This window comes from Dermacentor albipictus, chromosome 10 (assembly GCF_038994185.2).
Source record: "Dermacentor albipictus isolate Rhodes 1998 colony chromosome 10, USDA_Dalb.pri_finalv2, whole genome shotgun sequence".
In the NCBI taxonomy this organism is placed as follows: Eukaryota; Metazoa; Arthropoda; class Arachnida; order Ixodida; family Ixodidae; genus Dermacentor; species Dermacentor albipictus.
Window position 1 is genome coordinate 7,749,699 of NC_091830.1, and position 14,263 is coordinate 7,763,961.

The 14,263-nt window shown below is 43.4% G+C and overlaps 1 protein-coding gene across 1 annotated transcript in view; it reads left to right on the top strand.

The window, feature by feature from the left end:
• The window catches only part of CycT (Cyclin T), a 36,063-nt gene that overhangs the window by 9,952 nt on the left and 11,848 nt on the right, over nt 1-14,263 (top strand). Inside the window, exons 6-8 of the mRNA XM_065454653.2 lie at nt 991-1,036; nt 8,628-8,718; nt 8,813-8,885. Coding sequence (XP_065310725.1) covers nt 991-1,036; nt 8,628-8,718; nt 8,813-8,885 — 210 coding nt within the window. The remainder of the gene's footprint in view (nt 1-990; nt 1,037-8,627; nt 8,719-8,812; nt 8,886-14,263) is intronic.

The following is a 14,263-nucleotide window of genomic DNA, read 5'->3' on the forward strand; positions in this document are numbered from 1 at the left end:
GACTGTTTTGATAAAGTGCACTGTGATCAATCATGTCATACAGAAATACCTTCATTGTGCATGGGCCAGATTCTGACCTATACACCGTGTTATATGGGTTAGAATTTTGCTAAAATGTGAGGGAAAGAAAACCTATGCCTTTGAACTTTGCTGTCGGCGTGCAGCTCTCAAGTGCTGTGCACTACTAGGTGAACAAATTGTTTAGTCTTATGAGGCATCCAGCCCAAATTATTTTGATATAGAAAGTATAAAGCCTAGCTTGCTTCCTCCTGGTCATGACATATGGGCTACTGATTCACTCAAAATTACCTAATGCTCACTGAAGTTAAAGGCAAAAGAACACATTGTTGCACATGCACAAATTGAATTGCTGGAATCTTGTGGCTAGCCACTTACTGTGGACGACCGTGAAAGTGCAACATATTCAAGGTTCTTAGTGTGGTACTTGAAACCCCTGGAGGCCTTTGAATCTGAAACTGCCATATTCAAGGCCTTGAAACTTCTTTACACAGTGCTTAAAAATCTTTGAACTTTGGGCTAACTTTAGTGGGTTTTGAGCATCTGACAATGAGGTTTGTGCAAGCCATGACTCGAGCCAATGCAATCCGATCAGCTTCTTTGTGGTGGCGAGCCATCTTGTTTTTTGTGGCTGATTATAGTTTATGCTGAAAAGGCTTAATAAGCATGTACATAAAATTTAAAAAAGAATAATTGATTATTGTTTAAGATGATATATTTTCAAGCTTATCTTCAATCCTTAAAAGTGCTTTGTCATTGCCTTGAAAGCCATTGAATTTTTTCCACAAAAGTTGCCAGAGACCCTGGATAATATTGTGTTGCCTGACTGGTTGTAAACTATGGATCTGTTGTACTGCCCAGTTTTAATTTATAGAGCTTGGTAGCTCCGTCTGTAGTTAAGGCGGTGTGCGTCGGGTGTACACTGTCTCATTGCTTCTTAATTTTTTTTTTCCCTGCTGCGGCGGTCTCCAGCTAGCAAAGACTTGGCCCAGACCTCCTATTTCATGGCTACAAACAGGTATACCATTGGTCTGCATGTATCGTTTTGCATTGACACATGGTGCAGAAGGTGCATGACCTTTAGCTGATGGATGCCTGAGGCCCAAACAAGTGATGTCTTGCCATGCGCTGTATAAAAGTTCACGTCACAAAATGGTCTCATAGTTGAGCTTACCATTTCTAAGCCGGTGAGAAATGGTTATTTTTCAATGTAGAGATTTCCGTAGTAAATTCTGGTGCTAGTGTCTACGGGAGCAGCAAGCTTGGCAACCTGGCCAGTACGGGAATGGTTGGCAGTGTACGCGAATTTGCTTAAGCTGCGCCCTCCTGGTGGCTTTGACTTTTCAATTGGGTCATTTCTTAGTAAAGTACAACATTTTAAATACAACAGTTTGCAATGATTGTGCATGTGCTCAGATGATGCCTGTATTGCTTGGAAATTTAGAAAGATAAAGTGTTGTAAATGACAATAAAAGAATGTCTGACGCTACAAGGTTACGTAACTTCATGCGTGGCCCATCATTCTTGTGGTAACTGAATGGTTGCAGTGCTAAAGTTTCCTCTTATTTTGTGGGAAATTGTTTTTGATTGTGGGTTAATATGTGGCATTCACTTGTGCAACAGCCTTGGATGAAACGCATACCTTTGTCAACGGCATTGGAAAGGTGCTACACTTGTGGACAGCTTACTTGGCTGGTGAAGGCAAAGCTGCTGCATAAGCAGAGCGTCTATGCGTGTGTTACTACGCCAAGTAGTGCGGAAGTATTTGGCAGTGCTTTCTATTTTTCAGAGCAGATACTGAGTTGGCACAACTTGCTACTTGTGACGGTTTGGCATTGACTAAGACACAGAAAAGAATTAATTTGGACTAACATTGAGTGGTGTACTTTTTTGCCTTATTTTCTTATAAATGTTGTAATAAAGGGATGCTAAAAATAAAATTTGTTTTAGCCGTATCAGTAATGCGTGCACTTTGCCTCCATAGTTTTTCCTTGGCAATGCAGAGAGTTGTCCACAAGTGTACATAACCAGGATTGAGGTGGGAGTAACTGCTGCTGTTCAGCTCACTTACTATTGCGGTTCTCGGATGGGATAACCTTGAAGCTGCAGCCTATTGTGTTTACAGTAACTTGCTAAAGACAGACGTGTGCATCAGATACACTCATTATCGCTGTCTTGTGATCCCTGTCAAATTAGGTGTAGTTGAGCTGAACTTACCTACCCGCTGTGGCATTGTTTGGACATGCTTTCTTCAGAGACAGTCACTGTCTAAGCACTACAACATATGCCCCCCCATCGCCCCGTCATCAATTCTGATGCCACTGTGTTTCCACTAGTACATGCATCTAGAACATACATAAAATTGCTGCTTGCAATGAGGAGGTAGATATATATATGAAAACTTTGTGTGTGCAAGTGCCAATAGCGCACTTGTAATACTTTACTCCGTTTGCTAATATACAAGCTCTCACTCTTGTTTTCTGAATGTAAAAATCGTGAAAATACTGCATGTGTCTATATTTCTCTGCGCATTTTTTTACTTACAGAGTTTACTTCTATTGTTTCTATAGTTTAAAATGCTGTAGATCCCAAGTAAGCTGAAACAGGCTTTCTAATGTATTGCTGAAGTGATTTACAAAGGGGTAAAGTTAAATTTAGGAAGACTGTACTGATCGTTAACTTAACTGATTACCGACAGCATTGCAAAAAAATAACAGAAGAAAGCGCCACCATGATAGCTGCTAACTCTCCCGAATTTGGGCTTGTGCTACGACTTTACAAATTTGTCAAGCTTTACGAAAATGTTTTTTAAGGCATTGAAAGATGGGCCGAGCACGATTGAAGAAAACAAATGCATACAAGAAAGAAGTTGTGGTGGAGTAGGTGCTGGCACCTTGTGGCATTGCAAGGCCCCAAACGGAGGGCTACATGCTTCTTGCAAATTTATTCAATTTCCATAAGCAAGCTAAATTGGCAAAAGCAAAGACTCAAAACGTCACTAAAAATGCCACCTGAAAAAAAAAAAAAAAAGGCGACTCAGAATGTCCCCTAAAAACAGACAGTTTCTTTCTTTTGTTCGTTCTTTCTTATTGATTTATTTATTTAAGACAATGTACAGATTGTCTTATGTGACACGGCTAAAGGCGAACATTTGCCTGACTAAGCCATGTCACCCGTACAGTGGCAGCAAAATGGCAATAGTAGGCATTCAGAAGAGCACGCATGAAATTAAAGTAGTGCACATTTTTAAACGCTTGAGTACACAATTCACGTCAAAAGAAGGAAAACTGTATCGCTTCTAAGTCTCCGTCCTGCCTAGCTTGCTGCTCCTTATGTGTTGCATATAAACGTAATACATAGATAAAGGTGCATATAGTATATACCATAAGAGGGATGTGCCCATGGCAAAAGATAAAAATAAAATAATATGCATGCAGCTTCCTTCCCTTTTGCGCTCACCCCACTCCCTTTGTCATGCCCGTGAGTGTTTTTAGGGATTTTACGTTATCAGATTGGTCGGTATAGCACTGCTGTAGGGCAACTTGATAACAGACTAGTTTGGCCAGGTGGCTGATAAGAGAGTGCCTGGCTCCGACACCTGCAGTTTACACATAAGACCTTGCACTCTAGAAATATATCACTTTTGTGTGCGTTGGGCGTTTACAAATGCTGTGTACGAGGGGGTACCGAAAAGAAACTGGAATAGTGCTGTGCTGGGTGGAGCTACTGTAATGTCCTGCTAGGCAAGCGTTGTGTCACTCGTTGAGTTCATTGCATGCAGTGGCTTCTCCCCGGAAAGGCTTCTCCGGGTAGAGGGATTCTTTTTCTGAAATGAGTTTCGCGCACTCCTCATTTTTTGTGATGGCCGGTTTAAGTGAACAGTTTGCGGCTATGAAATTTTGTTTCTTGCTCGGGAAAAATGCCGCCCAGACTGTTGAGGCATTAAACACTGCTTACAAGATCGGTGTTGTTAATCAGTCCTGTTATTTATAAGTACTGAAGACATTGTGTAACAGTATGTGACACTATAGTCCTAATTTGTGGAAGTCCGGGGACTGGGTTTTCCACCACCACAATGCACCATCTCACGGAGCCATCTCAGTGCGGCAGTTTTTGGCAAAAAATAGCATGATTCCCTTGCTCACGTGACCTCGCTCCGTGCGACTTTGTTTCCTCGAATGAAGAACATGGAAGGACTGCGATTTGATGACGTAGAAGAGGTGAAGGAAAAAATGAGAAAGGAGCTATCAGCCATCAAAAGAAACAGAATTTAAAAAATGTTTCGAAGAATAGAATCGCAGATTGGACAAATGTATTAAGTAATGGAGAGTACTTTGAAGGTGATAACATTGTTTTGTAAAAAAATAAACTTGATAGCTTTTAAAGAAGGAGAAGAAGAGTGATGGTTTGGGCTAGTTGGTTTTCCATGAGTCTGTGTGGTGTAGCGTGAAGCGGGAAAAGGGACACAGAAAAAGCGTTTGTCCTCGTTTTCTTGTTCTGCTTTGCGCTTCACCACACACTCTTTTAAGAAAAAATTCTGGTTATTTTTGGGTACCCCCTCATATTTTATATAGTTGGGATATCTGTTATTGCTGTGTAACAGTTATCGTGCTTAAATTTTTTTTCGAAATAGCAAATTTTTGCAAAACTTAAAATTGAGGGCCTAAAGGAAAGGTCTGCGTCTGACCATCTCTTTGAATATTACTCTTCCTTTTAAATGCAGCAAAGTTATTGAAATTGCCTCAGCAGTTGCCTCGTTTTAGGACTTTTTTTAGATTTGTGTTTACTTGAATCTGAAAAATCTTGTTAATGTTATCATTTATTACCAATTGCACACACACACACCAAGACAACCTTTTCTTTTCTCCCCAAAACTGCGTTGTAGAAACTAGCTTTGTCATTTTTGCTATTTGTGTCTCTTTCGAATGCCTCTGTGTCCCACTTATGTTTCTTCATGATTTTTTCCTACATTTGTTTTACATTTCACCATGTTGCAGCCTTTTGTTCCGTCCCACAAATTCCTTTTAATGAAATAGGCTGGAACATTTAAAAGAATTTGCTACTTCTATCTGGATGTTGCTTGAGTAAGAGCTCCAAGTGTATGTGGTTTTACTGATTAAACTGCTGGTTAGTTTGTACTCGAATTTTACACAGACAGTGTGTGCAGCTTAAAGGACCCCTCACCAGGCCATGTAGAAAATTTTGGTTATTCACTGGAAGTTATCTGTCCTCTAAGGAGGGCTCTACTGCAAGAATTTTTTCGCATAGGCAATTAATAGCAGAGATAGAAATATTTGATGTGCCGCAAACCCACGATTCTAGTAGGTGTGTCACTGCCAATATAGACACTCTTTCAACATGTACCCGCCTCCCCACCTCAACCTCGACAGAGCGCAAGCCACCATGCTTCGCAGACTGCAGACCGATTCCGTTCTTAGTCATTCTAGGCTTTATTTAATCACTGGCGGGAATTACGACCCCGTCAGTACTAAGTGCGACCACGGAGTGTTCGCCAGTTGGGCACACATTCTCTGGGGATGCGAGGGTGGCCCTCCCCCACAATCATTACGGCCAGCTCCTTCTGACGAGGGTTGGACAAGCGCAGACAAGAACGCACAACTGGCACTCGTCTCGTGGGCCCAAGACGTTGCCCCCACCTGGGCGCCACACTAGGCCTACCTGCCCTAACTTCCTACTCTCCAGTGGCAAATAAGGTTGTTTCTCTCTATCTCTCTCTCTGAACATGCCCCGTCTAGTCCCTGCAAGCAAAATTCCTGCCCTGTGTTCTCCCATGCTGTAACCAAAGGATCACATGACATATACATTGCGAGCCCCAACTGCGTTTTTTTTTCCTTGCACGTTTTTGCCGAGTGGCACACTTCCGGTGACGGTCTTGCGTGCAAACTGTTGCGTTTGTCTCGTTTTGCGCAGCTGACGATTTTCCGTGCTCTGCACGAGAACATCTGATTAGCAGTATAAATCAGTGCCATAATCACAAGCACTGAGGCAGGCATGAGAGCATGATCGCGACGCTGCAACATTGTTCTCTGCGCACGTGACTGCACGATGTGGGAACAAGCAGACAAAATGGAAGTAGACCTCTCTTTCTGCGGTACAAAGTGAAACAAAAACATGCAGACATTCAGTTTGTTTTAATGTTTCTGTATACGTTAATTCATCTGATGTAATAGTTCTGCAGAAATCCGCAAGGTGGAGGGAAGTGAGGTGGAGGGAAATAATATGGAAACGTCCAAGAATTTAGAAGAAAAAAGAAAGATTGAATCGTCGCGATGGCACATCAGTCCCCGTAGGCGTCAAAGTCTCTACAATGAAATTATTTTGAACAGCTCTGATAGCGCCCACGCAACAGTGGTTGCTTGCACTGTCAAATGCTCGTATTCTGCGGCCTAAAGGTCATGGCACGGTGCGAAAAAGCGCTCACAGCGAAAGCAAAACATTGTGCGTGGACATGCATGCAGACGCGCAGTCGGTCGCTGCGAACCCATGCGATCGCTGCATTGAGGCTACATTCTGTTATGCCCCATTTGGTTATACAGACATTCCACTGTAACAACATATTTCACATAGTTTACTCTCGGCGTTTGGCTACCTCTCACGCAAGAAGCCGGTTCGGGAGACTCCATCGCGGTGACTGCGCGCAGTGGCGTTCACTGTACGTATTCGGTAAAGAGATAGCGTCTGTAGACGATTCTGTGCTTTCAGTTTGCCCAAGATTATTATTTAGACAGTAAAAAACTTCTCTCGTTTCGAAAGTACTTACAGAAATGTCCGGGAGAGCTCGCGCGTGGTGTTTTCAGTGAGCGCTGACAACAAAACCTATGAGGAGCGCACCGCGCGATCCCTCATACTACGCCAGCGAGGCGCTTCCGATAGATGGCAACTCCGTTACTCCTCGCCGCCAATAGGTTTCCTTTGTAGCAATTGCTAAGATTGGATGGATGTCTCATTTTTCATTTATAATTTAATTCGTCTATTGAAGCAACAAATTAAACAAATAACTTATGTTGCCTTGAATAATTCTTGAGGTCACATGTCACTGTGAGTGACACCTCACGGGATTGTATTCCAGCAGTGGCAGCTGCATTTCGATGCGGACGAAATGCGAAAGCACCTGTGTACTTGGATTTAGGTGCATGTTAAGAAACCTCAGGTGGTCCAAATTTCTGGAGTCCCCACTACGGTGTGCCCCATAATCAGATAATGGTTTTGGCACCTAAAACTCCATAATTTAATGTTTAATTTCACTGTGTGTGACGTCACAGCACTGCCATGATGTAGGCGCACTTGTGCAATTAACGTCAACTCTGGCTGTGATGACGACACCCATGACAAGAAGAGCAAACGGCATTTGGTGCGAGATTTAAGCTCCTTCTTGCAGCGCATAGGAGTGTAATACTTAGCAGAAACCATCGTTAATACACATTGTATGCACTGAACTTGTCAGCTCAAAATGACCAGACCTGGTGAGGGGCCCTTTAGTGCATTGTTTTGGTACATCACTTGCATGTTTGATCCAAAGTAAATTGCGTATCCTCTGCAACATTGACAGAAAGTGTAGTTTTTGTGGGAACAGAATGGCAGTGGCATGGGTCAGACGGGAAAAATGCCCTCGGTTTCACTGTGATAGTGAAAGACAATTTGTTTTGTTGCTGCAAGATATTTTTTTTTTACCATGGGTGACACATTTTTTATTCTTATTGAAACTGGCAGGTAAATTGTCCCAAACAGTATTAAACTGCACACACTGGAGTAAAATGTTTTTGCTAATTTCAACCAAACCAGATTTGCTTTAAAAAATAACTTTATTTTACTATCAGTACAAACTTACTCTGGCAAGTGTACCTTCGTTGTCATCACTGTTTAAGCAGGAGCTCTTATGTTCTAATGTTCGAAATAATTCGAAAAGTCAAAGTGTGGTTATAATTGTGCTCATTTGACCTGTGTACCTACGATTACATGGTTTGTTTGTATGATGTTCCTCATTACTGGTGTTCTTTTCTATGTTCCCCTTATCATAAAGCTTAACTGCTTGACTATGCAGTGTGTTGTGGCATGCTTATGCATTCAGACTTTGTGTTCACTATCAAGAGGCCCCCTTGCAGTGATGCAATATGGGGCCTTTTGAGTGTTTCATAAATTTTCTTAGGAAAAATAAAGTACTTCATGCGACATGTTCGGTAGACATACAGTAGTGAACAAAGACGTTTTGCATTTGGGTCCTGTAAGCTAAGCTGCTCAGATAGTTGGTGCTGCGTTGCGCCATTATAAGGTGCTGAGGCATTCCTGTCTAAACAAGTGTAATCGACCCCGTAACACTAATTTGAGTGTTATCTTTAACAGCAGATCATACTCAGCTGGATTGTACAGACTGTACTTAGTACTGTATAGATGAATCTGAGCACAAGCGAATGAGCAATTTAGTCTGGAGTAGTGTACACCTGGAGCTCTTAGTTAAGCAGCATTCAGTACGAATTGTCTTCAAAGGTGTCAGTCTGGACAATAGCTAAGAGCTTAGGATGCATGTGCGACATATTTTTTGACCCACGTCTGTGGTGAGAGTTGACGTGCTGTGTGTCTTTCCCGCTCAGCCTGCACCTGACGATGATGTGCCTGCAGTACAAGCCTCGAGTGGTGGCCTGCCTCTGCATCCACCTGGCCTGCAAGTGGTCCAACTGGGAAGTGAGTGGCTTTGCTGCACGCTTCCCAGTGATTGCCCAGGGACCTCCAGTCTCGGTTCTGGACATTTTTGCGGAGCTTGTGTGGCCCTTTGCAGATACCCAAGTCCAGCGAGAACAAGGACTGGTTCTGGTACGTCGAGCAGAGCTGCACCGCGGAGCTGCTTGAAGGTCAGTCTTCTTGCCCCAGCCTGTCGGTGCTAGTGGCCCCCACCCGCAGCAGCCTGGTTGGTTGGTTAAGGTGTTTACTATATAACCTGGCGTACCTGAAAGCCCACAGGGTTTCGTACACACAGTGTGTATTCTCGTGTTAAGGCTGCACTTTGTCTTTTTTCCCCATGAGTGAGTGCCTGTATATTAAAGGTACGAGCTCATGCGCAAGTGAAAGGTAAATCAATTTATACCTGCTTTGAAAAACTGATGCGCTTGTCACAGTGTGCAACAGCTGTCATGAAAAAATCTGTTTGTATGAGCGCAACAAGAAAAAAGCACCCATCATGCTTTTCCTATTCTATAAATGGCTTACAACATAAGTCGTACAACATAAGTCTGACAACATAAATATCTAGGTATCACGCTGTCTTCTGACCTGAGGTGGGACTCTTATATTGCTAACCTCACATCTGCTGCTTTACGAAAACTTTTCTTCATCAGGAGATGCTTACGATCCACGCCAGTATCTACTAAACTCCTCGCCTACAAAACATTTGTAAGGGCAATCTTAGAATATGTGAACACAGTTTGGTTCGCCCAATCAGTAACTCAACTTACAAAACTTCAGGCTCTTCAACGTAAAGTGCTACGGATTATTCATAATAAATATAAGTGCACTGACTCCCCAACATAGCTTTCAGGTTCATCTAGCCTTACGAGACTATCATTAAGAGCAAAGCAGGCACGTTTAAAATTTTAATATCAATTATTACACAATCACTACAAAATTGATCTGCAAAAATGCATAACGTACTCACAATCACGACCATCGCGGCACAAACACTCATGCACTCTAACCGAGTATGTATGCCATAATGACACGTTCAAGAATTCTGTTTTTTCCTCTTACTATAGCGAATCGAATTGTCTGGGTCTTGATATTACTAGTACTCATTCATTATCTTCATTTTCATCACGGATAGAGCGTTTGATGAATCCGCAGTAGCAATGTATTAGTTGTGTCTGCTAACCTTTGATAAAGAAAATCATTTTTACAACTTGTCATGCATGCGAAGTTGACTGCTTGTGAAGTTGGGCCTGCCATTGTCAACGATGTATTCTTATATATTTTTCCGACGACCAATTTATCTCTTTTGCCTACTTGTATTCAATGTTATGTTGCTGCCCGAGAAGAATATGTATATCTGTATGCTACTGCACTGTATTAATTGCCCCTGCTATGGTCCCGCAATAAGACTGGCAGTATTGTAAATAAATAAATAAATAAATAAACTTCAGGATACATCCTAGCTTTGATTTCTACAGCAGTGTTTGTCGCTGGCGCATAACCGTGAAGTTTGGCACTGCTGCAATCTGGTTCACTGCAACCACGCTATTAGAGGAAGATACCGTTAAAAGACGAAGCTGTCCTTGGATGCAAGCTCTAATGTTGCACTGCACGTAAGGTTATGTGATTAGCCAAAAGGTGAAGTGAGTGCTACAGTTGATAATGCCTGCAAGAGGCATTACCATATCTACTCGCGTAATTCTCACACTCGCATAATGCTCGCACCCCTCACATTGCCCATCATAAATAAGAGTTTCTTTTTTCCTTGAGTAATCATCGCAACCCCAAAAATTGCAGCAGCAGATGTCGTCTGCTTGTTCCGGCCACTGATGGTAGCGCATGACAGCCGAGTGCCTTTCCTGAAAGCGCGTGAGGAGAGCCGACGATCGCGGCTCAATATGGCACGCGCATGCTGACAGGAAACGTACCGTGTTCCATTGTGCAAAAGGTCATGGAGGGATAGGAAAGAGGGAGGGTGGTGTTGTTCTCCAATGAGACGGTGTTCGGGACCCCAATGTAGCCACTGCGCAGGTCTCGGCAGAACATTTTCCGCGTCAGTAGGGAGAACATCAGAAGGCGACAAATAGGCCTCCCGACACCCGCTTGCCGGCATTCCCCAGCGAAGTCTGCGCGGGCACTGTCGGCGCCATTAGACACTTGACGCAATGTTTCCGTACACCGTGCTGTCACCAGTCGTACAAACGAAAAACGTAGCCTGCTCACAGCGTCGTGCGCGAGGAAACAAATCAGCTGCTGGATTGTCTTGACATGGCTTACTAAACTGAAACCGGAACTGCTGTAGAGCCACTCTATAGAACCAGACAGAAACGATGATGATGAGCGGGGATTTCCAGTAGCGCCACTTCTTGGGGCAGCAAGGAGGCGGCTCTGTTCAAAACAGAATGGCGTTCAGCAAGTCGAACTATGCGCCGGTCATAGTTGGTGCATGATGCTCTCGATCGAGTTGGCTCAAGGAGTGTCCGAAAAATCAAACGAGAGGTGGCAACGTGTCCGAACTTTCGGCAGTTGTTATACATTATGGTCTATAGGGAGAATGGCGGTGCCGCGAAGCTGACCGAATAATCGGGCATGTCCGAATTTTTGGAGTCTGGAAAATCGGTCGGCGACTGTATATATATATTACGCACACGCATACAGTGACACCTCGTTAAACTGTAGTTTTCTGGAGCTCGGAAAAAAGTGCATACTAAACGGTGGTGCTACTTAACCGAAATAACGGGAGATTGCTCACTTACCTATAAATACGGAATTGAGAGAGAGTGCGATGAAAGGGCAAAAAACCTGCAGTATTTATTTACCTTGCGCGACAAGTCTTCTTTTCGTTTGATGCCGTGGCGAACTAGCAGCGACGACAGCAGCCTCAAACTCACTGCACGAGGCTGATTTAATGCGCAGATTCTGCCACTGTTGGGCCTGAATCGCCCGTGCTGTCGCTTTCTGTGTCGTACTCATCACTGTTGTTACGTGACACTTCGACAATAAGAGAGGCAGCAATAATGAAAAATCTAACCTCGAAAGGTCGAGCCTCGTAGCAGACACCTTTTCGCAGTTGCAGCAGCACTGCTGAGCAACTTCTTGTTCACATCCCAAATGCCGCGCACCGTAGTCAACGGTAGATGCCTTTCACGTGCCTGCACCGACGACATTGTGCTGCATTTGATAGCACGATGTCCAATTTTTTTTCTATGCTAAACCAATGATCACGGCTCCATAATCGTGCCCGCGAGGCAGGAAGGTGGGGTGCAAGCCCCGTGTCTTTTGCATGCGAGGCACAGGGGTAGGGGGGAGGGAGAGGGGTTCTACTCCGGCGGCTGCTGCTTATGGCACGGCCGCTGTATCTTGAAGGCGATCTGCGATGTGGACAAAGTGCATGTGTTGATTGCCCTGTGCTCCTCGAAGAGGCAGGACATGTGTTGAGCAGGCTCCTCAACAACACTTTGCAATATGGCGAAAGCGGTTCAGATCGTGGATCCGGAACATAAGTAAGGTGTGATGTAATGCTAATGCATTTCTCTTGCATTTACTGCTAAAATCCCCACTAAATTTCATTGTTTTTCCCCTCATAGTAATTGCACCCCCAGCCTTGGTCCTGTGCACTCCCACTATCGGATGGCTGTGCTGTAGTTTTTGGTTGGGACTAGAATCTTTTACTCTGGCACATATAATTAGAGCAAGCGCACTTAATTTGCGCACAAAACTCAATTGCTGATCAAGTGCCAATGAGCAGGAATGGGGAGAGGAGCAGTGTGTTTGTGCTCTTGCTTCAGATAGTTCTCAGCCTGTTCTTTCTGCATGCTTGCCACCAGTGTCTGCATAAAGGCACCTTGCAGACTCGAAAGAGCAAGAGACACACAACTTCTCTCTTCAACAGCAAGTTTACTCTTAGAGATAGTGCAATGCGAGGCCAGGTGCTGTACATGGGAGAGTCCAAGTGAAGAAGGGACAACTGGCGCTCTTGCTCTGTCAACAGGGTCATCATAGTGGTCGGCTCGAATTTGTGTTTGTTGCTTGCTTATATGCCTATCTTTGGTTCCGCTCTGTGTGATGGGCCATAATTTTAAGGCTGGTTTAAGTTGAAAGGAGGTGGAGGGGGGGACACTGCTGTTGAAATAGTGTTCGATATTAATTAAATGTTACAGTCCTACTAAGATATTTGTGCTGATCTCAAATGCGTAAATAGTTTTGCTGTAAGTCAATTAGTTCCTAAGATAATTAGCACTTCACTTCGATTGTTTAAGGCCACAATGAAAAATAAATGGTATGATAAAAAATTATTTGAAGGCATGGTTAGATCGCATAAGGATTAAAGGATGAACTATAGCAAGCACTCTTTTTCATAGAGTACAGATTAGGTTCTGTTCTGCAAACAAAATTTAGTACAGTCTGTTTTTGGTGTTGAGATATTTATAGGCTTGAGTATTGGATGGAGGCTAAAATATGTGTTATAAGAAAAAGAAACAGCACTAAATATGGGGGGACATCGACACTGGAGCAAAAATTTTTGTTATTCTCTCTAGACACATGAAATATGCAGGACACATCCAATCTTGTGTGCTGATTACAAATATGCAATTAGTCTTCTTTTTGTAAGTCATTAAATGAAGTTACAATTCTTGTGTTAAAATTTTGGGATGTGACTTACAAAAAATGTACAGCTAAAGTTAAGCAAGTATGTTCCATAGAAACACTTAGCATACTGATGTGTGTATCTGTACTTTAGACGAAGTTAAGAAATTCTAATGTTGCAGCTTTACAAATGTTAATTATTGGTGATTTCTACAGGATTTCAAAATATACCTGTGTCCTAAGACACCATATCATAGTTTTTATGCGCTCTGACTCGCCAGCATTCAGACAAAACAAGAATGATGAGAATTGAATGAGTAGAAGGGACACAGTGCCAATCCGAACATGAGACTTAAAAAAATATATACAGTGCAGATGTATACAATGCCGACGAAGCTGGCGTATTTTATACCTTCTGCCCAACCGCACTCTTGCACTGAGACGTGAAGCCTGCTCTGGCCGCAAGGCCTCAAAAGAGCGCATAACTGTGTTGTTCTGCGCTAACATGGTTGGAAGCAACAAGCGCCACCTGTTTGTCGTTGGAAAATCAGCAAGGCTACATTGCTTTAAAAAGCGAGAGTGCCTGCCAGTGACATACAAATGCAACAAAAAGGCGATGATGACACAAGACATGTTCACAAGCTGGCTTTTCAAGTTCGACGAAGACATGGTGGCAGAGAAGCGACAGGTCGTGCTCATTCTCGACAATTGCACAGCCCACAACATCAAGCTTAGTTGACTGCAGTCAAGTTAAAGTTTCTGCCTGCCAACACGACTGCAAATGTCAGCCTCTCCCAGGGTGTCATCACAACCGTAAAGGCATTAACGCATCTGCGAAAGAGTTTTGCTGGGCATGCAGCAGCAGCAGCCTCTTAAAGTGAATTTAAGGGGTGCGGTTGATATGGTTGCCGCTTCGTGGTGGCAGGTAAAAGCCACTACAATAAGCAAGTGCTTCAACAAA